The following is a 25,183-nucleotide window of genomic DNA, read 5'->3' on the forward strand; positions in this document are numbered from 1 at the left end:
TTCCAAGAGTTTGCTTAAAGTCAAAGTATTTGATTTATTTGTCTATTTTTGCTTCCCCAAAGCCCTATTTCTGAATTAATTTCTCGATTTAAAAAATACTCAATTACTTTCCAATTGAATATGTAGTTTGTGCTGAATCAGTTATTGGCATTGCATTGCAGCAAGGAATTCCCCCCCTGCGGCCCCCGCCACGGAGCCCCCTGCGGCCCCCGCCACGGAGCCCCCTGCGGCCCCCGCCACGGAGCCCCCTGCGGCCCCCGCCACGGAGCCCCCTGCGGCCCCCGCCACGGAGCCCCCTGCGGCCCCCGCCACGGAGCCCCCTGCGGCCAGCACACTGGCAGGTGATCATTTGCCCTGCTTTGGGTCAGCATTAAAGCTCAGCAAACATACCCCCTCTGCCCTACTGCAACCATCAGTCCCCCTCGGTGACAAAAAAACCCTTAGCCCAACAAAGTCCGTTTTAATTTAGCAGCTTAAACTGTAGAAAGCGATGAAAAATAAATTGGAAGGGTTCCATCACTCATGCCTCAGTTAGTTCCTCTTGTGCAGTCTTGGGTATTGTACATGCACAAGAACAGAATAAAAACTACAATTTTCATGATGCACTTCTGTCCCCCACACATAGAACTGGCTCACAGCAGCTGGGAATTCCTACCACCCAAGGCACAGGATATATATTGATGGATATTCAATGCGTTTCTCAGTATCCACAAGTGAGGGAAATAAAAATTTTGTGCACTCTTCAAACTGAAGAATGAGCACCCTGGGGAACGTAGCATGTTCCACTTTCCACAACTAGTATCACCTTCAGTCACTTGCTAATTAGGTATAAGACAAGCCACATTTAAGTCAAAATCCCACTGAAATGTCCCAACATTGAGGCAGAAATTCAGGTCTCCACGGGTGAGTACGCACAGGGTACTCACCCGTAGGCCCGATGGAAGTGCCGGTTTCCTGCATGCACGGGAAACCAGCACTTCTGTTCCTCTGAACGAAGGGGCTCAGAGGTCGAACGCGTGCGCGGGAGAAGCTGCGCGTGCGCATCGAACTTGCGTTTTTTTTAATTATTTTTTTTTATACGTTTTCCCAGGAGGGTAAGTCTCCAGAAGTTAGACATGTAAAAAGCAGTCACACGGCCTGCTTTTTACAAGGTAAGTGGTGAATTAATTAAAATTAAAACATTTTTTCCACAGGTTTATTATTTTTAAATACTTTAAAGAAAGGTAAGTTTATTTTTAGCCCTGTTAGAAAAAAATTTTTAAAAATTCAAAAATTTAAATTATTGTTTAAGTTATTTCATGTAATTTATAGTTTATTTTAAAAATGTGATTTTTTAAAAAATGTATTTGAAGATGTAGTGATGTTTTGGGGCCGTAGTATTTCTAAGTTTTGACAGCACTTCCTGTCAAGCTTATGCATGGAGCATTCCCTGCTCCGATTGGCTCCCCATGGCCCACGTGATCCCAGGGGACGCATCGAACTAACTGCGCCCCTGGGATACGCAAGCACTGCGCGCCGGCAGCTGGGGCAGGCCCAGGATCGGAATTCCATGGGGGCCCACAGCTCAACGGCCGGCGCGCAAGGCAAGTGCAGGTCGGGGGCTTACACCCACGAGAAGCCCCCGACCCAAATTTCTGGGCCATTATGCTTAGAACACCAGTATATTTCACTGATTGTAGCTATTTTAAATTGCAAACTGCAGTTATATAATCTCAATCTTTAGGATATCAGGGTGAGAATGTCCAATTATGGACTCACGTCCATTATGGGAACTAGCCTGAAACAATCCAAATACCTTGAATCATATTAACAATTGTAAGAACTGTTAGTCTAGGTTAGAGGTAAAATGGAAATTCTAGAAACACATCCCATCTTAAACAGAATCCTCTAAAATGCTTCCCCATTTTTAAAAGTGCTATTTAATTGCTTAAATTACTATTACCATTGTCTGTGGAATACAATACCAAACAATAAACAAAAGACTCACTGTGAAATCACCATCACGTGTTGTAGTGGCGCTCCTTACACGTGTATAGATTTGAGTGAAGCAATATTTTGGTACGTCATCTATAATCACTAACCAGCATTATAATCCCAATATAATCAAAAATAAATGTCTGTTTGCAGACTTTTAATTTTTAAACTTGTGATACAACAAATGTGAATCATGATTTTGCTTTGCAAAGAAAATATTATTTAAACACTGGAGACTACCACTATAAAACCTTGAGATTATATAACTGCAGTTTGCAATTTAAAATAGCTACAATCAGTGAAATTGGTTCAAAGAAAAACCAACTTGGATTTACTTAGCACCTTTCATGTCCATGTGGGAAAAATATGAATAATTTTAGATATATTAAATGGAATATGATATATTCATTTGCAAATCATTAACAAAAAGAACCTGATATTCTGTAAGGTCCTGTGTCATTTTGTTATCAGAAAACTCCAGTAGAAAAGAAAGGAGCACATGGTCTGTCAAGTTTTAAAGAAAAAATTATTCCATATAAAAGACAATATTGTTAAGGTGGCAAAGGATTACCACCAATACTATAATCTCAGCTTTTAATTGACAAGTAAATCATTTCATCGATATACTCATAATCTGACATCATCTGAACCCCCTCAATTGAATTATTACGCTGTACACATCAGGACAAAGATAAAAGGAATGATTTTAAAAAGTTCATTTGGAAAGATAAAATAAACAAGTTGCACCAAAAACAGCTTTTGCTGTGAACGAAAGGATATACAACCAGCCATCACACATCATACCTGGAGAACGAGGGGCTCTGGGTTAAAAGCCAACGTGAGAAGTAGCTGCATCCGCTCAGAGTCTTTCAAATTCTTCATTAAAAAGCTCCCAGAATCCTTTGTCTCAGCGTACCTGCGTACTATTCTGTCGAGGAGTCTTTGAGATGGACAATGCACTAAATCTGACCAACCTTCCACAACATCTGGGGTCAGTAACCGAACTTCTCCATTTAAACGAGAAAACTGAGTCTTGTGGATAGCTTGTGTAACATCACAACGGGGGCGACCTGTGGCCCGTTTGCAGACCTTCTGGTCCATCTCGAGCAGTTCTTGATTCGACCCTAAGCGTTTGAGAACAACACGCCTTGCACCTTCTCTTGGCTCCCCATACTGAGCAAAGTAGACATTTTTCACATTCAAGAAGTCCAGAATTCGCAGACGACCCCATGTTTCAAAAGTGATTTGGCCATTCATAAACTTACGACACCAGCTAGTACCAAAGCAGGCTGGGCACTTGTTGAGGCTAATAAAACGACGATCTGCAAGTTCATTCTTCTGAAACGAGGCAAATAATGAGTGCGTATTCATCAACATGAAAACCAACAGACTCACCACAAACAGGAACTTCAAACAACGGTACAAGCGACCAAACTTCAGTGTAAGCAATCGCCACATGGTTCTGCTTGCACTCAACATTAATGACACATTCAGTAACTCTCAGGATTCTTTAGGAGTTCATGTCGACAAGCGATTTTCCCTTACATACTCCGCTTGGGGTTTTTTAAAGTTGATCAGACAAGCATGCAATTATAAGTTCCATGGATCACATGTCTCATATCTTCAAGGCCTCAGCAAATCTCTCAAAGGAACTTTCTGTACTGTAGATTAGTCTAGAAAAGAAGGAAAAACACATTATTTGCAATAGTGAAACAGCTTTAGCCACACAAATAACTATCAAATTCTAAATACCGATCAATTTTCAGTGGCATTGCACACGGAGTCAAAACCAAATAGCGAAGCTTACAGCAGTTTGGGAAGCAAAGTTGGTTGAAGCATAAGAGTTTCTCTTTAGTACAGGCGGAGGAGCTGGGAGAGGCTACAACAAAGAGGGTGCAATTATAGCTTGACAGGTTTAGATAAACATTTTCTATTATAAATGAGAACATAGGTATTTATAATGGAAATAAATCTGACAAGTGTGGCAAAAGAATGTGACAACAGGAAGTAAGGTTTTGTTGGCATGAAGAGCATGCCGGTGAGATTTTTAATGTTAGATATATATCTATATTTTATTAAAAATCTTACATTTCTGCTCTGCACACCTTCGGACTACAAAGCCTTGCTTCCTGTTGTCACAGTTTTGTGTCAACATAAATTCCTGTATTCACATTGTAAACTATGACACCCTGTAGTTGCACGCGATCATCACTAGGCACTACTGCCAGCCTCCCACGTTATGCCCTCAGCAAACTTGTGGTCATTCAAAACTCTGCTGCCCGTGTCCTAACTCGCACCAAGTCCCATTCACCCATCACCTGTGTGCTCGCTGACCTACAGTGGCTCCTGGTTAAGCAACACCTCGATGTTAAAAGTCTCAGCCTCGTGTACAAATCCCTCCATGGCCTCGCCCCTCCCCAACTCTGTAATCTCCTCGAGCCCCACAACCCTCCGAGATATCTGCGCTCCTCTAATTCTGGCCTCGAGCATGCTCAAATTTAATCGCCCCACCATTGGTGGCTGTGCCATCACCTGCCAAGGCCCGAAGCTCTGGAATTCCCTCCCTAAAACTCCACCCCGTACCTCTCTTTCCGCCTTTAAGACGCTCCTTAAAACCTACCTCTTCTGTCCTAATATCTTGTGCTCAGTGTCAAATTTTGTTTTATAACGCTCCTGTGAAGTACCTCGGGATGTTTTTTTACTTATGTTTTTACTAAATTAAAGGCACTATATAAATCAAGTTGTTGATGTAGGTGACATTGTTTTCCCCAGAAATCACATTTCTCAAAATTTTTAATTTGACATTTTCCCCTCAGTAACTGAAATTTCTAATGTAAAAAATAAGAGGTCAAGCAAAATAAAAAATGTTTTAAAAGTACATATTTCAAGATTAAATGTATCCACCTAGTATGTCTTTGGTGCCATTTAATGTCTTCATTAACGGTGTCAGCCGTGGCTCACTCTCGCCTCTGACAGGTGGTTGTGGGTTCAAGCCTCACATCGGAGACTTGAGCACATAATCTAGGCTAGCATTTGTGTAGCACAGTGCTGAGCGAGTGCTGCAGTGTTGCAGGTGCCGTCTTTCAGAAGAGGTGTTAAACCGAGGATCCATCCGCTCTTGCAAGTGGACACAAAAAATCCGACAGAACTATTCAAGCAGGTCTCTCCCGGTGCCCTGGCCAACATGTATCCTTCAACCAACACTGAAAACATATTAGCTGGTTTAGTTCATTGCTGTTTATGAGATTGCTGTGCACAAATTGGCTGCTGCGTTTTCTAGATTATAGCAGTGACCACACTTCAAGAGTGCTTCATTGGTTGTACAGCGCTTATATAAATGCAAGTTCTTTAAGTTTTTATTTGAAGGCCTAGAAGTCTTTTAGATTATGCAGTACACTGGATTTTCCAGATGCATCAGTACTGTTCCTTCAGCTAAGATTATTTTTCTTCAGCTTTTGTTCCATTTTCAAAAATATTTCAAGAAAAACTAGAAGACAAATTTGAAAACCGAAACTTGGCCCGAATTTTGCGTACGCAGCCGGAGGTGCCCCGCAAGTTCCAGGCTTCTGCATACGTGAAGACAGATTGTAAGTTCTGGGTTAAGTTTCAGCTCGTCAGGTCCACCGCATCCCCGGGAAATGGACATTCACTGGCGGAGATTTGCCCAACGAATGCCCGTGAAACTCCTACGCCTGGTAAAAGCAGGTGTAGGGCCTTCTTTTACCAGCGTAAGAGTTTAAATAAATATTAAAATAATTTTTAATTATTTAAACAAAAAACTTTAAAATTAGTTGTTATATGTCACTCCTTTAAAATGTTTATTTATTTTTCAAAAAATTAAATTTTTATTTTAAATCTTTAATGCAATTGTATTTTAACTAATTTTGAACATTAATTTTTTTTATTTAACTGGTGTGCAATTGTGTTTTTTTAGGGGATTCCTAATCATGCTTATGGGGATTCTGCACGTAAATGGAATCCATAAACAACCTTTTTCATTAGTTGGCCTGGCCTATATGATCCCAGGGGTGCTTGCGAACCGCGTGCTCCCCTGGGATACATGGGTCTTTATGCATGCGTATGCGTAGAGGCCAGGAGCGCGAATCTATGAACCTCCGGGACCATCAGGTAGTCTCGTACTTTTCTTGTGGTTCGGAGGCATTCGCCCGTGGGAAGCCTCCAACTGCAAATTCATGCCTCTTAATTAGGGCAAAGTTTACATTATATGTGTTTTTTTTAAACAGAGACTCTGTTCAGGAGAGAGATGAGTATACCGATTACACACCTGAAAGCATATAAGTTGCAAGAGACAGAGTATGAGTGAGCGGAGAGAGCGCGCGTCGAACGAGAGAGAAAACAAGCGTGTAACAAGACCTTATGGCAATGTTCATTTATTTTGTTGCCAACAAAAGCATCTGATGAGTTCACCTGTGCCTTGTTGACAGATACTGTAAATGTTCTAATTACTGCCGCCTGTGAGATTGCGATTTTTTTTTTCGTTTACGGGATCAGGGCGACGCTGGCAGGTGGTGAGCCGCCTTCTTGAACCGCTGCAGTCCGTGTGGTGATGGTACTCCCACAGTGCTGTTAGGGAGGGAGTTCCAGGATTTTGACCCAGCGACGATGAAGGATCGGCGATATACTTCCAAGTCAGGATGGTGTGTGACTTGGAGGGGAACTTGGAGGCAGCGGTGTTCCCATGCGCCTGCTGCCCTTGTGCTTCTAGGTGGAAGAGGTCACGGGTTTGGGAGATGCTGCTGAAGAAGCCTTGGCGAGTTGCTGCAGTGTATCTTGTAAATGGTACACACTGCAGCCACGTTACGCCAGTGGCGGAGGGAGTGAATGTTTAAGGTGGTGGATGGGGCGCCAATCAAGTGGGCTGCTTTGTCCTGGATGGTGTCGAGCTTCTACTCATTGGAGTTCAGAAGAATGAGAGGCGATCTTATTGAAACATGTAAGATTGTGAAGGGTGGGTGCGGTGAGGATGTTCCCAAGGATGGGTGAAACTAGAACTAGGGGGCATAATCTTAAAATAAGGGGCTGCTCTTTCAAAACTAAGATGAGGAGAAACTTCTTCACTCAGAGGGTGGTAGGTTTGTGGAATTTGCTGCCCCAGAAAGCTGTGGAAGCTACATCATTAAATAAATTTAAAACAGAAATAGATAGTTTCCTAGAAGTAAAGGGAATTAAGGGTTACGGGGAGCGGGCAGGAAATTGGACATGAGTCTAGGTTCGGAATGGTCATGGCCCTGTGGGTAGTGGAGCGGGCCCAGGGGCCGTGTAGCCTGGTTCTGCTCCTACTTCTTGTGTTCTAATTCTGTGTTAGATTTCAGGAGATGGTTTTATTCCTGTTCGTGGCTGGGGTGGAGATTGCCTTTACAGAAGGTAAGTACTGTAGAAAATATAGGGACAGAGTGATCTCCTGGAAGAGTTTCGATCGCCTAGATGGGTCGGAGAGGAATTTCCCAGATTTTTTCTCCCAAATTAGCCATTGGGTTTTTTATCTGGTTTTTCGCCTCTCCCGGGAGATCACATTGGTTCGGGTGGGATGGAGAGTGATAGAAGATTTGAGGTTAGGATCAGATCAGCCATGATCTTATTGAATGGTGGAGCAAGCTCGAGGGGCCGATTGGCCTACTCCTGCTCCTATTTCTTATGTTATGTTGGAGCTGCACTCATCCAGGCAAGTGGAGAGTATTCCATCACACTCCTGACTTGTGCCTTGTAGATGGTGGAAAGGCTTTAGGGAGTCAGGAGGTGAGACACTCGCCGCAGAATACCTAGCCTCTGACCTGCTCTTGTTGCCACAGTATTTATGTGGCTGGTCCAGTTAAGTTTCTGGTTAATGGCGACCCTCAGGATGTTGATAGTGGGGGATTCGGCGATGGTAATGCCATTGAATGTCATGGGGAGGTGGTTAGACTCTCGCTTGTTGGAGATAGTCATTGCCCGACACGTCTGTGGCACAAATGTTACCTGCCACTTATCAGCCCAAGCCTGAACATCGTCCAGGTCTTGTTGTATGCGGGCATGGATTGCTTCATTATCTGTGGAGTTTTGAATGGCGCTCAACACTGTGCAGTCATCAGCGAACATCCCCATTTCTGACCTTATGTTGGAGGGAAGGTCATTGATGAAGCAGCTGAAGATGGTTGGGCCTGAGACACTGCCCTGATTCTAATTGTTAACACCCCAGAGAGCGACTTAAAGAGCAAGAGTAGCAGAAACACTACCTCTCCTCATCCTAATTTTGTTGATTTTTTTTAAGAAACAAGTTGAATTCGAAAGTAAACAAAGCCTGTGCGGGACAGATAGGAAGGGAAGTTAGGAGGAGATGGGGAAGGAGTGCGGTTGAGGGACCTCTGGTCTCTTGCCACAAACCACGAGGTAAGGGGAGGAGGAGGGAGCAAAGAGAGAGGTGACAGGAGTGGAGGAAGGTGGTAATGGGAGCAAGAACGTAGCAGGAAAGTGAAGAGTTATTGGGATGCCGAAAGGGTGGGGGAAAGCACAAGTGGTGCGATGGGAATTGCTAATGTACACATTTTCCCTGCTACACTGAAGAAAACTGAGCCTACAATCATCGGTGTGATGTCTTCTTTCCCCACATCACACCACCTCCTACCTGAAAGGGAAAAAAGATGGAAAGAAAATGAGTGCAAGAAGCAAAGGAAGCTCGGGAGATGAACTCGATCCACTGAATTGTCTTCTAATGCCGCAGCCATTCCCAAAGCCTGGGCTTCACATTTTTGCCTGAAGCTATGACACTGCACAGTATGAGCACATGCAGAGTACCTAAATTCCCAGGACACAACAGTATCATTCAGTAGCTGAACTTCAGAACTACATTTCTTTTAACTTCTGGTAGTTTGGAAAAGCATTTGTGCACAAATTATTTGGAGAACCTAGAGAATTGATCTCAAAAAATGTATTTAAACTTTTCCTGAATAAATTAAGACTTTTTTTAAATAGTGTGCGGAGGGACAAAAATACTGATTACACACTTGCTGTAGCTTTTGTTTTGTGTTCTATAAACTTCAGAAAGCACATTAAGCTGGGAGAGACAAAGTGTTTTTTCTCAATTTACTTGGAATTTATTTTTCAAAACAAATACTGCAGTTGAATTTTGAAGCAGCCTCTAATTATCACAAGTGTAATGGTCACAGTTAAGAATGTTAATGTTCTAATTAGTGATATAGTGAAGATGCACTATAAATTGGCTGGAAAATATTCTCAAAATGGAGTTCCAGTTTAATGGTAGCCATAAAAAGAGTCAGTAGTTAAACTGAACGTCGGAAAATCAAAACTAATTAAACCATGAAGGCATCTAAAACCAATTACATCATAAAGGCTTGTGTATATAAACAAAACATTCCTTACTAATGATGGCAGACTCATTGTGGCTGGCACAGGGCCAGAGATAGCTCATTATTGAGTTATAATATGTCATCCCTTGTCTGGTCCTGTGTTAAAGGAAAGACTGTGGAGCTAGGGGGGTAAAAGTGCAACTTGGTATGCCTAGGTATCCGTGCCTCATTAACTTAGAGGTCTTCCCAAGGAACTTGCATGACTGTTAGGAAGTAAGCCCTTCGGACACATGTCACTCAGATTGGTCAACTGAATAGAAAGGGTTTTTCTTTGAAATTAGGGTATACAAGAGGTTTAGCTAGTTTCCCTTTGTCAGCATTAGAAGTAGATTCTTTGTCCACTTTAATATTCTTTTGTAGTAATTTTTACCTAGCAAATGTAGAAGGGTACATTTACAAATACAAAGTATATCCAAGACAGAGAGCAAGAGGTTATAGAAGTCGGATTGTATAAGTACAGCAGCCAGTTAGAGGCAGGGATAAGCATAATTGTACAAGTTGTCTGAGGAGATCAAGGATGGTAAGAGTTGAGCCAGCTAACTCATACAATTACAAGTGTGTAATGTGGACCCAGCCTGAACAGAGGGTCCGAGTGGAACATATAAACGCACTGCCAAAGGGGATTATCGATTCAACGTTACAGAAGCTATCGTCACCATCTCATCAACCACGCCACTCATAAGGACATGGTCATAAGCGCTCTGGAAACATTGCTAACCACCATCACATGGACTCTTAACAGACTGGCCATCCACTACAGTTAACTTGTCATCTATCCAAGGAGATTATTTCACCAATATATATCAATCTCAGCGATACACTGAACTGTCTTTACAACCTCTGATATTCATTTTATTCAGAAACTCTTAATTATTTGTTGTTCAAATTGCTAGGTCATTCTATCTGCAACTATTTATATCGACAAATTATTTGTATATTCAAAGTTCAAATGGGGATAATTGCGATTTTGAAATCAATAAACAATTGTTAGTCCACGGTTTGCTGTCAGACCTCCTCGAATCATATAACCATAGAATGGTTACAGCACGGAAGGCCTGTGCCAGCTCTCCACAAGAGCACTTCAGCTAGTCCCACGAGCCTCCCCTTTCCCCGTAGCCCCACAAATTTCTTCCCTTCAGATACTTAGCCAACTCCCTTTTGAAAGCCGTGACTGAATCTGCCTCCACCACCCTTTCAGGCAGTGCACCCCAGATCTTAACCACTCGCTGCGTAAAAAAGTTTTTTCTTATGTCGCCTTTGGTTATTTTGCCAATCACCTTAAATCTGTGTCCTATTTGATGATTTGGCAACAAAGGGTCAATGAATTCACTCAGTACTGTAACTCCTTAATTGAGGGTTGGTAAGGTGAACACATTAAATCTGACCAAGAAAAAGTTAGATTTGGAAATAAAAACACACAAAGGCAACCGGCAGAGGCGGGGGAGCCTATCTCCCATATTGAAATGACCCCAGACCAGAAAGGCCTTTGCCTCTAGGTTTACACAGAAATAATGACCACTTGGGCGAGGTACCAGAGACTACCCAGCAACCATGGAACCCTACCCTAACAAGGGGTTAACAGCCCCTCCACCACAAGCCTGCAGTACCTGGAACACTATTTTCTATCCATAATGGTTCTGCGTCAAGAAGTTCACATTTTTTGATCCCTTTACAGGTTTATGTTAGTCAGTCTTGAAAATCCATATATAAAAACCATTCTCTGCAAGTGCAAAATTTCACTTTAATAGTTATAATAGCAGCATCGAACTAAATAATTAATGCTTTCTGCACTGCTGCATGACTGATTTAACACCAAAACTGCTAAAATTAAGATTGCTCTTCACTATCGTGTCAAGTGTGATCTCAAAATATAAATGTAACTGGAGCAAAGCATTCAATAGAACAGAGAAATATTTTTTCCTTGTAATGTGAAATTATTTTAACATTCAAATAAATTAGCTAATTGGCTTGGAGAATAAAATAACTCAGGTTAGTTTGATTTAAATGTGGTCCATATTTATTCATGGTAATGACTAGATCCAATCTATTTGTTCAACCACTCTGGGTTTTCAGCATCACTCGACCCTGTTTTTCTGCATTCCTCAGTGCTAACAGCTTGGTGTTTCATGTTCTCACTCCACTGAAACAAATCCAGCTAGGAAAGGAGATTGGCCAAGGAAAAGGCAGCAATGCGATCAATACAAAAAACGATTGGTGAAACACAGGCAATTAGTTTTGAAAAAAAATGTGCTATTAAGTTTGCTGTCCTTGCAGTACTAGAAGTGTGAACAGATAGGGGTGGGGAAGACATGTTAGTGAAGGATTCTTTCAATGATTTCATTCTCAGATTGCTGCCCCTACAGAAATGTTGTGCCCTTAGAATTTGCACCAATTCTAAATCTCCCATGACCGAAGCAAGATAGATCAGAGTATTTTCTAAATGGCGGGTAGCTAGGAACGTTGGATGTAGGGGTCCAGGTACATAGAAACTAGGAGGAGTAGGCCATTCAGCCCCTCGAGCCTGCTCCGCCATTCAATGAGATCATGGCTGATCATCCAAATTCAGTACCCTGTCCCTGCCTTCTCCCCATATCCCTTTAGCCTTAAGAAATATATCTAACTCCTTCTTGAATATATTTAATGAATTGGCCTCAACTGCCTTCTGTGGTAGAGAATTCCACAGGTTCACCACTCTCTGGGTGAAGAAATTCCTCATCTCTGTCCTAAATGGCTTACCCCAGACTGTGGCCCCTGGTTCTGGACTCCCCGGCCATCGGGAACATCCTTCCTGCATCTAGTCTGTCTAGTCCTGTTAGAATTTTATAAGTTTCAATGAGATCCCCTCTCATTCTTCTAAACTCCAGCGAGCATAAGGCCAATCGACCCAATCTCTCCTCATACGTCACTAAGGCCCTGTACAACTGCAGCAACACATCCTTGTTCCTGTACTCGAACCCTCTCGCTACAAAGGCCAACATACCATTTGTCTTCTTAACCGCCTGCTGCACCTGCATGCTTACCTTCAGCGACTGGTGCACAAGGACACCCAGATCTCGTTGCACTTCCCCTTCTCCCAATCTATTGCCATTCAGATAATAATCTGCCTTCCTGTTTTTGACACCAAAGTGGATAACCTCGCATTTATCCACGTTATATTGCATCTGCCATGCTTCTGCCCAATCACCCAACCTGTCTAAATCATACTGGAGTTTCTCGGCATCCCCCTCACAGCACACACGCCCACCCAGCTCCGTCTAGATCATGAATATATATTGTGAATAGCTGGGGTCCAAGGACCGATCCCTGCGGTACCCCACTGGTCACTGCCTGCCACTCGGAAGAAGACCCGTTTATTCCAACTCTTTCCTTCCCATCTGCCAACCAGTTCTCTATCCAAGACAATACCTTGTCCCCAATCCCATGTGCCTTAACTTTACACGTTAATCACAAAGCTGAAAATGCTGGAAATACTCAGGAGGTCAGGCAGCATCTGTGAAGAGAGAAACAGAGTTAACGTTTCAGGTCGATAACCTTTCATCAGAACTGGAAAAAGTTAGAGATGCAACAGGTTTTAAGCAAGTGCAGAGGTAGGGAAAGGAGGATGGGGAGGAAAGAACAAAAGGGAAGGTCTGTGATAGGGTGGAAGGCAGGAGAGATTAAAAGACAAAAGGCATGATGGTGCAAGGCAAAAGGAAATAGTAATGGGACAAGTAAAAAACAAAAGATGGGTCTAGAAGAGGTGTAAATAGGAACAGCAGAGTCATCAACAGCTGCTGTCTAAAATAATGGGGGCGGAGGTTATGATCTGAAATTGCTGAACTCAATGTTGAGTCCAGAAGGCTGTAAAGTGCCTAATCGAAAGAAATGGGGCTGTTCCTCGAGCTTATGTTGAGTTTCACTGGAATAGCGTAGGAGGCGGAGGACAGAGAGGTCAGAGTGGGAGTGGAGCGCAACATTTCCTATAAGCTGCACGGTCGCGTAGCTCTCTGCCACTCTCGCGCAGCCCAGGACTGGCTTTTGCAATGTTCAAGTTAACAGTGAATGGGCCGCGAACTCAAAAAAAAAAATTACAGGAACATTGGTGGAGCGCAGAATTAAAGTGACAGGCAACCGGAAGCTCAGGGTCACGCGTAGAACATAATAATAGGAGTAGGCCATTGGGTCCTTCGAGCCTGCTCTGCCATTCAATAAGATAATGGCTGATCTTCTACCTCATCTCCACATATCCCTCGATTCCCTTAATATTCAAAAATCTATATACCTGTCTTGAATATACACAACGACTGAGCCTCCACAGCCCTCTGGGGTGGAGAAGTCCAAATATTCCCCACCCTCAGTGAAGAAATTTCTCTGCATCTCAGTCCTAAATGACCGACCCTTTATTCTGAGACTGTGATCCTTGGTTCTAGACTCCCCAGCCAGGGGAAACATCCTCCCTGCATCTACTCTGTCAAGCCCTTTAGAATTTTGTATGTTTCAATGAGATCACCTCTCCTTTTAAACTCTAGAGAATATAGGCCTAGTCTACTCAATCTCTCCTCATAGGACAATCCCCCCCATCCCAGGAACCAGTCTGGTGAACCTTCGTTGCACTCCCTCTATGGCAAGTATATCCTTCCTTAGGTAAGGAGACCAAAACTGTACACAATACTCCAAGTGTTGTTTCACCAGGGTCCTAAATAATTCCAGTAAGACGTCTTTACTGTTATACTCCAATCCTCTTGTAATAAAGGCCAACATACCATTTGCTTTCCTAATTGCTTGCTGTACCTGCATGTTAACTTTCAGTGATTCGTGTACAAGGACACCCAGGTCCCTCTGAATATCAACATTTCCCAATCTCTCACCATTTAAAAAATACTCTGCTTTTCTATTTTTCCTACCAAAATGGATAGCTTCACATTATATTCAATTTGCCACGGTCTTGCCCACTCACTTAGCCTGTCTATATCCCTTTGAAGCCTCTTGCATCCTCTTCACAACTTACATTCCCACCCAGCTTTGCACCATCAGCAAACTTGTATATATAACATTTGGTCTCCTCATCCAAATCATTGATATAGATTGTGAATAGCTGAGGCCCAAGCACTGATCCTTGCGGTACCCCACTCGTTACAGCCTGCCAACCCGAAAATGACCCATTTATTCCTACTCTGTTTTCTGTCCGTTAACTAATCCTCAATCCCCACTAGTATATTACCCCCAATCCCATGAGCCCTAATTTTGTTTAATACCTCTTGTGTGGTACCTTATCAAATACCTTCTGAAAATCCAAGTACACCACATCCATTGGTTCCCCGTCATCTATTCTGCTAGTTACAACCTCAAAAAATTCTAAGAGATTTGTCAAACACGATTTCCCTTCATAAATTCGTGTTGACTCTGCCCAATCCTATGATTATTTTAAAAGTGCCCTGTTACCACGTCCTTAATAATAGATTCTAGCATTTTCCCTACTAATGATGTCAGGCTAACTGGTCTGTCGTTCCCCGTTTTCTCTCTCCCTCCTTTCTTAAATAGTGGGGTTACATTTGCCACCTTCCAATCCGCGGGAACGGTTACAGAATCTATGGAATTTTGGAAAATGACAACCAATGTATCCACTATCTCTATAGTCACCACTTTCAAAACCCTAGGATATAGGCCATCAGGTCCAGGGGTTTTATCGGCTTTCAGTCCCATTAATTTCTCCAGTACTATTTTTTTACTAATACTAATTTCTTTCAGTTCCTCATTCTCGCTAGACCCTTGGTTCTCCACTATTTCCGGGAGGTGTTTTGCGTCATCTCCCGTGAAGACAGACACAAAGTATTTGTTTAATTTCTCTGCCATTTCCTTATTCCCCATTATAATTTCTCCTGTCTCAGCCTGTAAGGGACCCACATTCGCTAACTTTTTCCTTTTTACATACCTATAGAAGCTTTGAGTCTTTTTTTGTCTCTCACTAATTTACTCATATTCTATTTTCCCTTTCTTTATCAATTTCTTGGTCCTCCTTTGCTGAATTCTAAAATCCTCCCAATCCTCAGGCTTACTGCTCTTTTTGGCAACATTATTAGCCTCTTTTTAATCTAATACTATCTTTAACTTCTCTTGTTAGCCACGGTTGGACCACTTTTCCTGTGGGGTTTTTGTGCCTTAATGGAATGTATATTTGTTGTAAGTTATGTATTAATTCTTGAAATGCTAGTCATTGCTTGTCTACAGTCATACCTTTTAATGTAGTTCCCCAATCTACTGAAGCCAACTCGCCCCTCATACCTATGTAGTTTGCTTTGTTTAGATTTAAGACCCTAGTTTCGGATTTAACTAAATCACTTTCAAACTGAATATAAAATTCTATCATATTATACTCACTCTTCCCTAAAGGCCCTTTTACTACAAGGTTGTTAATTAACCCTTTCTCATTGCACAATACTAGATCTAAAATAGCCTGTTCCCTAGTTGGTTCTCAATATGCTGATCTAGAAAACTATCTTGCATACATTCCATGAATTCGGCCTCCTCACTATTACTGCAAATTTGGTTTGCCTAATCGATATGTAGATTAAAGTCCCCGATGATTATTGTATTACCCTTGTTAGATACGCCTCTAATTTCCTGATTTATACTCTGCCCTACATTGCAACTACTGTTTGGGGGCCTATAAACAACTCCCACCAATGTGTTCTGCCCCTTGCGGTTTCTTAGCTCCACCCAAACTGATTCTCCTCCTTGATTTTCAGAGCTAGGATCCTTTCTCTCTACTGTCTTTATCCCATCCTTTATGATCAGTGATACCTCTCCTCCTTTTCCATTTTGCTTATCTCTTCTAAAAGTTTGCGGACTGAACGGAGGTGTTCCACAAAGCGGTCACCCAATCTGTGTTTGGTCTCCCCAACGTAGAGACCACCGCATAGTGAGGGTAGTGGTGAACAAATCTTTTCCTGACTGGAGGGTAGTACACAGTGCGGTCGGTATTAGGGCCATTGCTTTTCTTGTTATATATAGAGTTATACAGCACAGAGGCGCCCTTCGGCCCATCACGTCCGCGCCGGCCATCAAGCCCTGTCTAATCTAGTCCCATTTTCCAGCACTTGGTCCGTAGCCTTGTATGCTATGGCATTTCAAGTGATTATCTAAATGCTTCTTGAATGTTGTGAGGGTTCCTGCCTCTACCACCCTTTCAGGCAGTGAGTTCCAGATTCCAACCACCCTCTGGGTGAAAAAGTTTTTCCTCAAATCCCCTCTAAACCTCCTGCCCCTTACCTTGAATCTATGCCCCCTTGTTATTGACCCCTCTACTAAGGGGAAAAGTTCCTTTCTATCTACCCTAACTATGCCCCTCATAATTTTGTACACCTCAATCAGGTCCCCCCTCAGCCTTCGCTGCTCTAAGGAAAACAACCCCAGCCTGTCCAGTCTCTTCATAGCCGAAGCGCTCCAGCCCAGGTAACATCCTGGTGAATCTCCTCTGCACCCTCTCCAAAGCAATCACATCCTTCCTATAGTGTGGCGACCAGAACTGCACACAGTACTCCAGCTGTGGCCTTACCAGCGTTTTGTACAGCTCCATCATAACCTCCCTGCTCTTATATTCTATGCCTCGGCTAATGAAGGCAAGTATCCCATATGCCTTTTTAACCACCTTATCCACCTGTTCTGCTGCCTTCAGGGATCTATGTACATGCACACCAAGGTCCCTCTGATCCTCTGTCTTTCCTAGGGTCTTACCATTCATTGTGTATTCCCTTGCCTTGTTAGTCCGTCCAAAATGCATCACCTCACACTTTTCAGATGACCTGGATTTGGGTATAGGGTGTACAATTTCTAAGTTTGCAGAAGTTATAAAAATTGGCAACGTTGTAAATCGTAAGCAACATAGTAGCAGACTTCAGGAGGACATGTGACTGGTGAAACGGGCAGACACATGCAGATGAAATTTACTGTAAGTGTGAAGTGATGCACTTTGGGAGGAACATCATGTAGAGACAGTATAATTTAAATGGTGCTATTTTAAGAGGAGGGTTCAGGGGTGCATATTCATAGAACTTTGAAGGTCAAGTTTGATAAGGTGGTTAAAAAAGCATACGGGATACTTGGCTTTGTAAATAGGGGCACTGAATACAAAAACAAGGAAGTCATGCTAAACCTTATCAAATCTCTGGTTAGGCCTCAGCTGGAGTATTGTGTACATTTCTGGGCACCACACTTTAGGATGTCAAAACCCTGGAGAGGGTACAGAGGAGGTTTACCGGGATAATACCAGGGATAAGTGAGTTCAGTAATGTGGAGAGATTGGAGGTGCTGGGATTGTTCTCAGAGCAGCGAAGGTAAAACGGAGACCTAATAAAAGTATTCAAAATTATGACTGGTTTTGATAGAACAAGTAGGGAGAAACGATTTCCTCTGGCAAGTGGGTCAGTAATCAGAGGTCATAGATTTAAAATAATTAAAAGAACTAGAGGTGAAGTGAGAAATTTCTTCAGAGGTTTGTTAAGATCTGGAATGCACTACTGCAGAGAGTGGTGGAATCAAATTCCATAGAAACTCTGTGCTGCAAGATTCTATGATCCTAAAAGTAATTAATTGGCTGTAAAGCACTATATAAATGTACATTTGCTCTTTAAGATCACAATATTAGATTGAAGGAGGGACTCATTAGTGCAACAAATGCTTCACTGTCCTGACTGGCATACAATATTTGCCAGAATAGTTCCTCGTGATAAGAAAACAAAGAAAACAACTCAATTCTCTGTATTTAATACCAAGAAATTAAGCAGTTCGCTTTCTAAATAATACTGGTCTCTGAGAACAACCAGTAATGGGCATTGCTGTACAAATGCAAGTTCTTGCTCTCTAAAAAACTTTTCATATTTTATAGATGAGAATCTTCTATACTTGCAACTTGGTTACTTGTAATTTGCACGGTGGTGTTCACCAGGGAAATGTAATGTATTTACTTTCATATAAAGTTACATTTATACCACTGTTGTGGGGTTAAGAGTTCAGTGCCAGGTTAGAGGACAGCAGAAAGCTAACAAATGTACAGCTATAGAGTGGATATTGAGTACAGTATATGAGATGCTAAGGCCAGACACCCACTTCACTTTAGCTAGGAGACGGGCTATCATATCACAAGCAAAGTACTCAATCTCGACACCCTGCAGTTCCAGTCTCCCACATCATTTCCACAACATCTGTCTCGCAATTCACTTTATCCAATCCTGGGGACTTGTTTTTGGTTGGAAAATAGTAATCATCTGGTACATAGATGAGTAGATATGATGAAAGCAGTATTTGGTATGAAGTACAGGTTCCCACTAAACACTTTTTCCTTAAATTAAATTTTTCCAGGATTTCACTTTTACAATGCGAGACTCTGTACTGCAATTTCATACCATGCCTCCTTTTCAGGGCTGTTTAGAACCTGGTGCAGTTGTAATTAAATGCTATCCTCAACTGACATGTCACAAGGCAGCAACTACTCCGCTATCAATATTTAATCCTGCATTTTTTACTGAGGTATAAGGTGACTGACATTCTACTGGGAGGAAGGAAGGAAGAGGAGATAAAAGCATGCACTTAAAGACTATTGTATCTTTTTTTTAAATGCATAGCATATGAAACTAACCTAATAAAGTACTAATCTATCATTAGTAATGCAATTTTGAAGTGCTATTTTTCAAGGTTACTGGTCAAGATAAAACATACTGCCCAACAGGTCAGCATCACCTTGGCAACAAATCGCATTTTTAGTGCGGCAATTTTGCCACAGCAAAATAACATCCTTTTCAGCGCACACAAACCCCTCTTCGATTTTTTTTTGTTAATTTATTAATAGCAGGCATCATCCAAGCTCTTCAGTATGAAGTGCAAACTCTACTGGTCACTAAATGCGAATTGCTGCAATTTCGACTCAAAATGCTTCACTGATTATTCCAAAACCAGAAGTAATCCCTCAAAATAAAACCAGGTTCTAATACAACACTGAGGGCATTAGCAAACAAAGCAACATTCAACCATTTTATTCAGTGCATTGAAAAGTTCTTGATGGCTTATTAATTATTCGCATCATTGGTTAGGGTGCCTCTTCCCTGAAATCTTTGCACTTTTGAACAATGAATCACTTCCATTTATAGCTGCCTATTAAACTTTATTTTTTTTAAAAAGCAATTTTTAGTACATCGAAACATAGAAGATAGGAGCAGGAGTAGGCCATTCGGCCCCTCGAGCCTGCTCCGCCATTCAATGAGATCATGGCTGATCATCCAAATTCAGTACCCTGTCCCTGCCTTCTCCCCATATCCCTTGATCCCTTTAGCCTTAAGAAATATATCCAACTCCTTCTTGAATATATTTAATGAATTGACCTCAACTGCCTTCTGTGGTAGAGAATTCCACAGGTTCACCACTCTCTGGGTGAAGAAATTCCTCATTTCAGTCCTAAATGGCTTACCCCTTATCCTTAGACTGTGACCCCTGGTTCTGGACTCCCCCGCCATTAGGAACATCCTTCCAGCACCTAGTCTGTCTAGTCCTGTTAGAATTTTATAAGTTTCAATGAGATCCCCTCTCATTCTTCTAAACTCGTGAGTACAAGCCCAATCGACCCAATCTCTCCTCATACGTCATTCCTGCCATCCCAGGTATCAGTCTGGTGAATCTTCGCCGCACTCCTTCCATGGCAAGAACATCCTTCCTCAGATAAGGCGACCAAAACTGCACACAATACTCAAGGTGTGGTCTCACCAAGGCCCTGCACAACTGCAGCAAGGCATCCTTGTTCCTGTACTCAAACCCTCTCGCTACGAAGGCCAACATACCATTTGCCTTCTTAACCGCCTGCTGCACCTGCATGCTTACCTTCAGCGACTGGTGCACAAGAACACCCAGGTCTCGTTGCACTTCCCCTTCTCCCAATCTATTGCCATTCAGATAATAATCTGCCTTCCTGTTTTTGACACCAAAGTGGATAACCTCGCATTTATCCATGTTATACTACATCTGCCATGCTTCTGCCCAATCACCCAACCTGTCCAAATCATACTGGAGTTTCTCAGCATCCTCCTCACAGCACACACGCCCACCCAGCTTTGTGTCATCTGCAAACTTGGAGATATTACATCTAGTTCCCGCATCCAGATCCTTAATATATATTGTGAATAGCTGGGGTCCAAGGACCGATCCCTGCGGTACCCCACTAGTCACTGCCTGCCACTCGGAAAAAGTCCCATTTATTCCAACACTTTGCTTTCTGTCTGCCAACCAGTTCTCTATCCAAGTCAATACCTTGTCCCCAATCCCATGTGCCTTAACTTTACACGCTAATCTCTTATGCGGGACCTTATCAAAAGCCTTTTGAAAGTCCAAATACACCACATCCACTGGTTCTCCCTTATCTATTTTTACAGTTACATCCTCAAAAAATTCCAGTAGATTAGCCAAGCACGATTTACCTTTTGTAAATCCCTGTTGGCTTTGTCCGATCCGGTCAGTTTTTTCCAAGTGTTCTGCTATTACATCTTTTATATAATGGACTCTAGCATTTTCCCCACTACCGATGTCAGGCTTACCGGTCTGTAATTCCCCGTTTTCTCTCTACCACCCTTTTTGAACAGTGGGGTAACATTAGCTACCCCGCCAATCCATGGGTACTGTTCCAGAGTCTATCGAATTTTGGAAGGTGACCAGCAATGCATCTATTTCTAGGGTCACTTCCTTAATTACCCTAGGATGTAGATTATCAGGCTCTGGGGATTTATCAGCCTTCAATTTCCCTACAAATACTGATTTCTATCAGCTCCTCCCTTTCATTAGACCCTATGTTCCCCGACATCTCTGGGAGGTTATTTGTGTCCTCCTTTGTGAAGACAGAATCAAAGTATGTATTTAATTGGTCTTCCATTTCTTTGTTCCCCATTATAAATTCCCCCGATTCTGACTGCAAGGGACCTATGCTTGACTTCACCAATCTTTTTCTCTTCACATATCTATAAAAGCTTTAACGGTCAGTTTTTATGTTCCCTGCAAGCTTACTCTCATACTCTATTTTCTCCCTCTTAATTAATCCCTTTGTCCTCCTTTGTTGAATCCTAAACTGCTCCCAATCCTCAGGTTTACTGCTTTTTCTGGCCAATTTATCCCTTTGTCCTCCTTTGTTGAATCCTAAACTGCTCCCAATCCTCAGGTTTACTGCTTTTTCTGGCCAATTTATATGTCCTCTTCTTGGATCTTATGCTATCCCTAATTTCCCTCGTTAGCCACGGTTGAGTCACCTTTTTTGTTTTATTTTTATGCCAAACTGGGATGAACAAATTCTGTAGTTCTTCCATGCGATCTTTGAATGTTTGCCATTGCCTATCCACCGTCAACCCTTTGAGTGACATTCCCCAATCAATCCTACCCAACTCACGCCTCATACCATCGTAGTTTCCTTTATTTAAATTCAGGACCTCAACTACTTCACTCTCCATCTTAAAGAATTCTATCATATTGTGATCACTCCGACCCAAGGGGCCTCGCACAAGATTGCGAATTAATCCTTTCTCATTACATAATACCCAGTCTAAGATGGCCTGATCTCTAGTTGGTTCCTCGACATATTGGTCCAGGAAACCATCCCGTATACACTCCAGGAATTCCTCCTCCACAGTATTGCTACTAATTTGGTTAGCCCAATCTATATGTAGATTAAAGTCACCCATGATAACTGTTGGTAGCAACTTTTATTTAAAAAAAACAATTTTTGAAATCGAGTTTGGGATAGAACACCATCATACAGAGCAAAGCTCCAGCCACGCTGCAACAGCTTCAACCTCCAAAAAGTACCCCGAAATACATTAGTGGGTAGTTTTTCCATTTCCCACACCAGCCATCCTGGTAAGATTGCCCATCAAATGCTGAATTAGGGGCAGTTGTGCACTGCGGTCCCATGCTCAACAGGACTGGATCGAAACTGCTGAACCTCATTTCCCACAAGATTCTGAGCTAGCAGAGTGTGGAGACTTTATTCCCATCAGTCCAGCTGGACATGCATAGCTGTTTCAGAGGTGATAGGCCAATAGCTGATTAAAACTGAAATGTCTGCGAGTAGAAAAACTGACTGGAGAAGTCTCAAGAGGATCAAGATTCAGGCAGATGGGGAGCAATTGGGGAGGTCGAGGACAACTCCGGTTGTTCAGAACTCCCAACTTTCAGCAGGACAGGGTTCTACCTGGATGAAAAACTAAAGTTCTGAGGAGTGACATCAGATCATCAGACTATTTCCCCTGAAGCAGAGAAGGATCAAAAGATATTTAATAGTGACTTTTACCACAATGAAGAACTTTGGCATAAAGGAAAAGATTTTGTCTGGTGAAGAACACAAAATTATCACAAGAAGAGAGGTTAAGAGAAATGTCTTTACGCAGAGTTGTTGAGTTTGGCATGTTATGCCCTGGAGGAGTTGAAGCAAACAACGTTGCATCTTTTAAAAGGACGAATAGATAAACATTTAAAAGGCTTTGTGGACAGATCAAGGCAGTGGCATTAGTACTGGATGATTCTAACAGAAAACTGGCACAGACAAGATGGACAAATTGGCCTCTTCCTGTGCTGTAGCCATCTATTATTCTATGGTACTGTAACAGATATTAATTGGTTACACTTTACCACTGTTAAGGTGCATATTCTAGCTTACTATGAATAAAAGACTTAATCTAGGTGATGAATAAGTTGTCTGTATGAAAGTTTCAGTCCAAGCAAACATTGATTATTTTTTGGGCAACCTACCACAGATGGAAACTCCAGCAGTTGTGACACATTACCTTCACTTCCAAGCTCATCATTGACATGCCTACTTTCAATTTCTCTGGAGTAATCAGACGTAATGATTTAAAATATGCTTGCTATACAGGTAGATAATACTTTATGCTTGTAAGAACTTTTAACTGTCACTTAATTCACTATTCATCAAGTACTGTTTATAATCTTTCAGTATTTTGCCCCACCACTATTCCTACGTACCTTCTGATTCCTACGGATATAATGGAATCCAACCTCCTCCTGCGAGTAATCTGACTGAATTCTTCATTGCTGAACCACACTAGAAAATGAAGCGGAGCAGATTCTGTAAATAACTCACTTGCTTTCATGGGTCAAATCCCAGTTAATTTTGGGATAGCCATCTCAAAAACAGGTGGATTATAAACTTCAAAGCACGATCCAATTCCTACAGGAGCAGGCTGGTGAATACAACAAATCTTTCACTGGAGATGCAAACTGAACACTGTAATCCTAACGACAATGCTCAAATACCAAAACAAGATATATTGCGCTTTTTAAAAAGTAAACGAATCTGCCCTTCAAACCTGCTACCCTCAGACCAGTGGAATGCATAGTTAACAATGGATATATTAACCCTTCAACTACCAACACATCCATAGAAACAGTTGATGGACCAGCCTGTTTGTAAGTTTTGTAAGGAACTTGAACACATAAATCCAGGCTGACACTCCAGTGCAGTGCTGAGGGAGTGCTGCACTTTCAGATGAGACTTTAAACCAAGGCCTTGTCTGTTCTCTCAGGTGGACGTAAAAGATCCCATGGCACTATTTCGAAGAGGAGCAGGGGAGTTATCGCCAGTGTCCTGGCCAATACTTATCCCTCAATCAACATAACAAAAACAGATTATCCAGTCATTATCACATTGCCGTTTGTGGAAGCTTGCTGTGCGCAAATTGGCTGCCGCGTTTTCCACATTACAACAGTGACTACACGCCAACAAAGTACTTCATTGGCTGTAAAGCGTTTTGAGACGTCCGGTGGTCGTGAAAGGCGCTATATAAATGCAAGTCTTATTTTTTCCAACTCGCAGCAAAACAATAATTGGGTCTGGAGACTAGATTGATCTGCCATGTTGACATCATCTTTAACATCACTACAAAGCAAGAGCCACTTTGTGACAACTCTAAAGGTGGAGAGACCTCAGATGCACCCTTAGGAAACTAAATAAGCAACTACACTTCAAATTCATTAGCCATCAACCACTTTGGGATATCCTGAGGACATGAAAAGCACCATATAAATGTAAGTTCTTTATTTTCTTTCTTTATGACAATATTCCAGTTTAAAATAAATCAAGTAGCCAAGAAGGAGATTTCAATATGCACCAAATAGCTCAGAAGAGGCATTAAAGGCATAGGCCGAGATAGGAAGAACAGTCATAAAATGAGGATGGGTGAGATTCCGATGTAGGAGGAGGAGGAAAGACAAAAGGCTGCAAGCAGGCGGGAAAGGAATGGAAAACAGGCTGGGTCCACTGAGCAGCTGGGAAAGCAAAGTGAACCAATAATACTGTTTATTTTATCTTTCCCCTGACAAAGGAAATCTATGGGCTAAGGTGCTGTCCCAGTCCAATACCTACATTTCAATCTCAGCAACAAAGGATCATTTTAAATCTCAAGCATTAATTAGGAAAACCTTAGAACAAATAGGGTATTTGTGTTACTCAAAAGGGAATGCCAGAGTAAGTACCACAAGATCAAGTACTGCACAGCCCAAATGCAAATTTCTCCTCCTATACTGCTCCAACAATATACCAGGATCATGACCTCAGAAGATTATCCTCTATTGCATCAAGGCCTTGTCGTGAATTTTGATAATCCGGGGGGGGGGGGGGGGCAGCACTGTGTGGCGGGGGCAGGTTGGTAGAGGACCTTTGTCTTAGGATGTTTAGTATAAGGCCCATGCTCCCGTACGCTTTGGTGAAGGTGATTACGATGGTTTGAAGTTCGACCTCCGAGTGAGCGCAGACACAAGCGTCGTCTGCATACTGCAATTCGCATTAACATTGTAATACTGTCATTCCTGGACAACGTGGACCA

The 25,183-nt window shown here is 42.2% G+C and overlaps 1 protein-coding gene across 2 annotated transcripts in view; it reads right to left on the reverse strand.

Annotated features, from left to right (window-relative positions):
* The window catches only part of dipk2ab (divergent protein kinase domain 2Ab), a 318,674-nt gene that overhangs the window by 283,753 nt on the left and 9,738 nt on the right, over nt 1-25,183 (reverse strand). Inside the window, exons 2-3 of one of the 2 annotated variants that reach the window (XM_085989863.1) lie at nt 23,325-23,403; nt 2,779-3,647 (exon numbers count right to left, since the gene is read on the reverse strand). In XM_085989863.1, coding sequence (XP_085845989.1) covers nt 2,779-3,453 — 675 coding nt within the window. In that variant the 5' untranslated portion in view covers nt 3,454-3,647; nt 23,325-23,403. The remainder of the gene's footprint in view (nt 1-2,778; nt 3,648-23,324; nt 23,404-25,183) is intronic. The other variant, XM_085989862.1, reaches the window with a different exon arrangement.

The sequence above is a fragment of the Somniosus microcephalus genome, chromosome 6, assembly GCF_052327205.1.
Source record: "Somniosus microcephalus isolate GS21.2 chromosome 6, FLI_Smic_1.0, whole genome shotgun sequence".
Classification (NCBI taxonomy): Eukaryota; Metazoa; Chordata; class Chondrichthyes; order Squaliformes; family Somniosidae; genus Somniosus; species Somniosus microcephalus.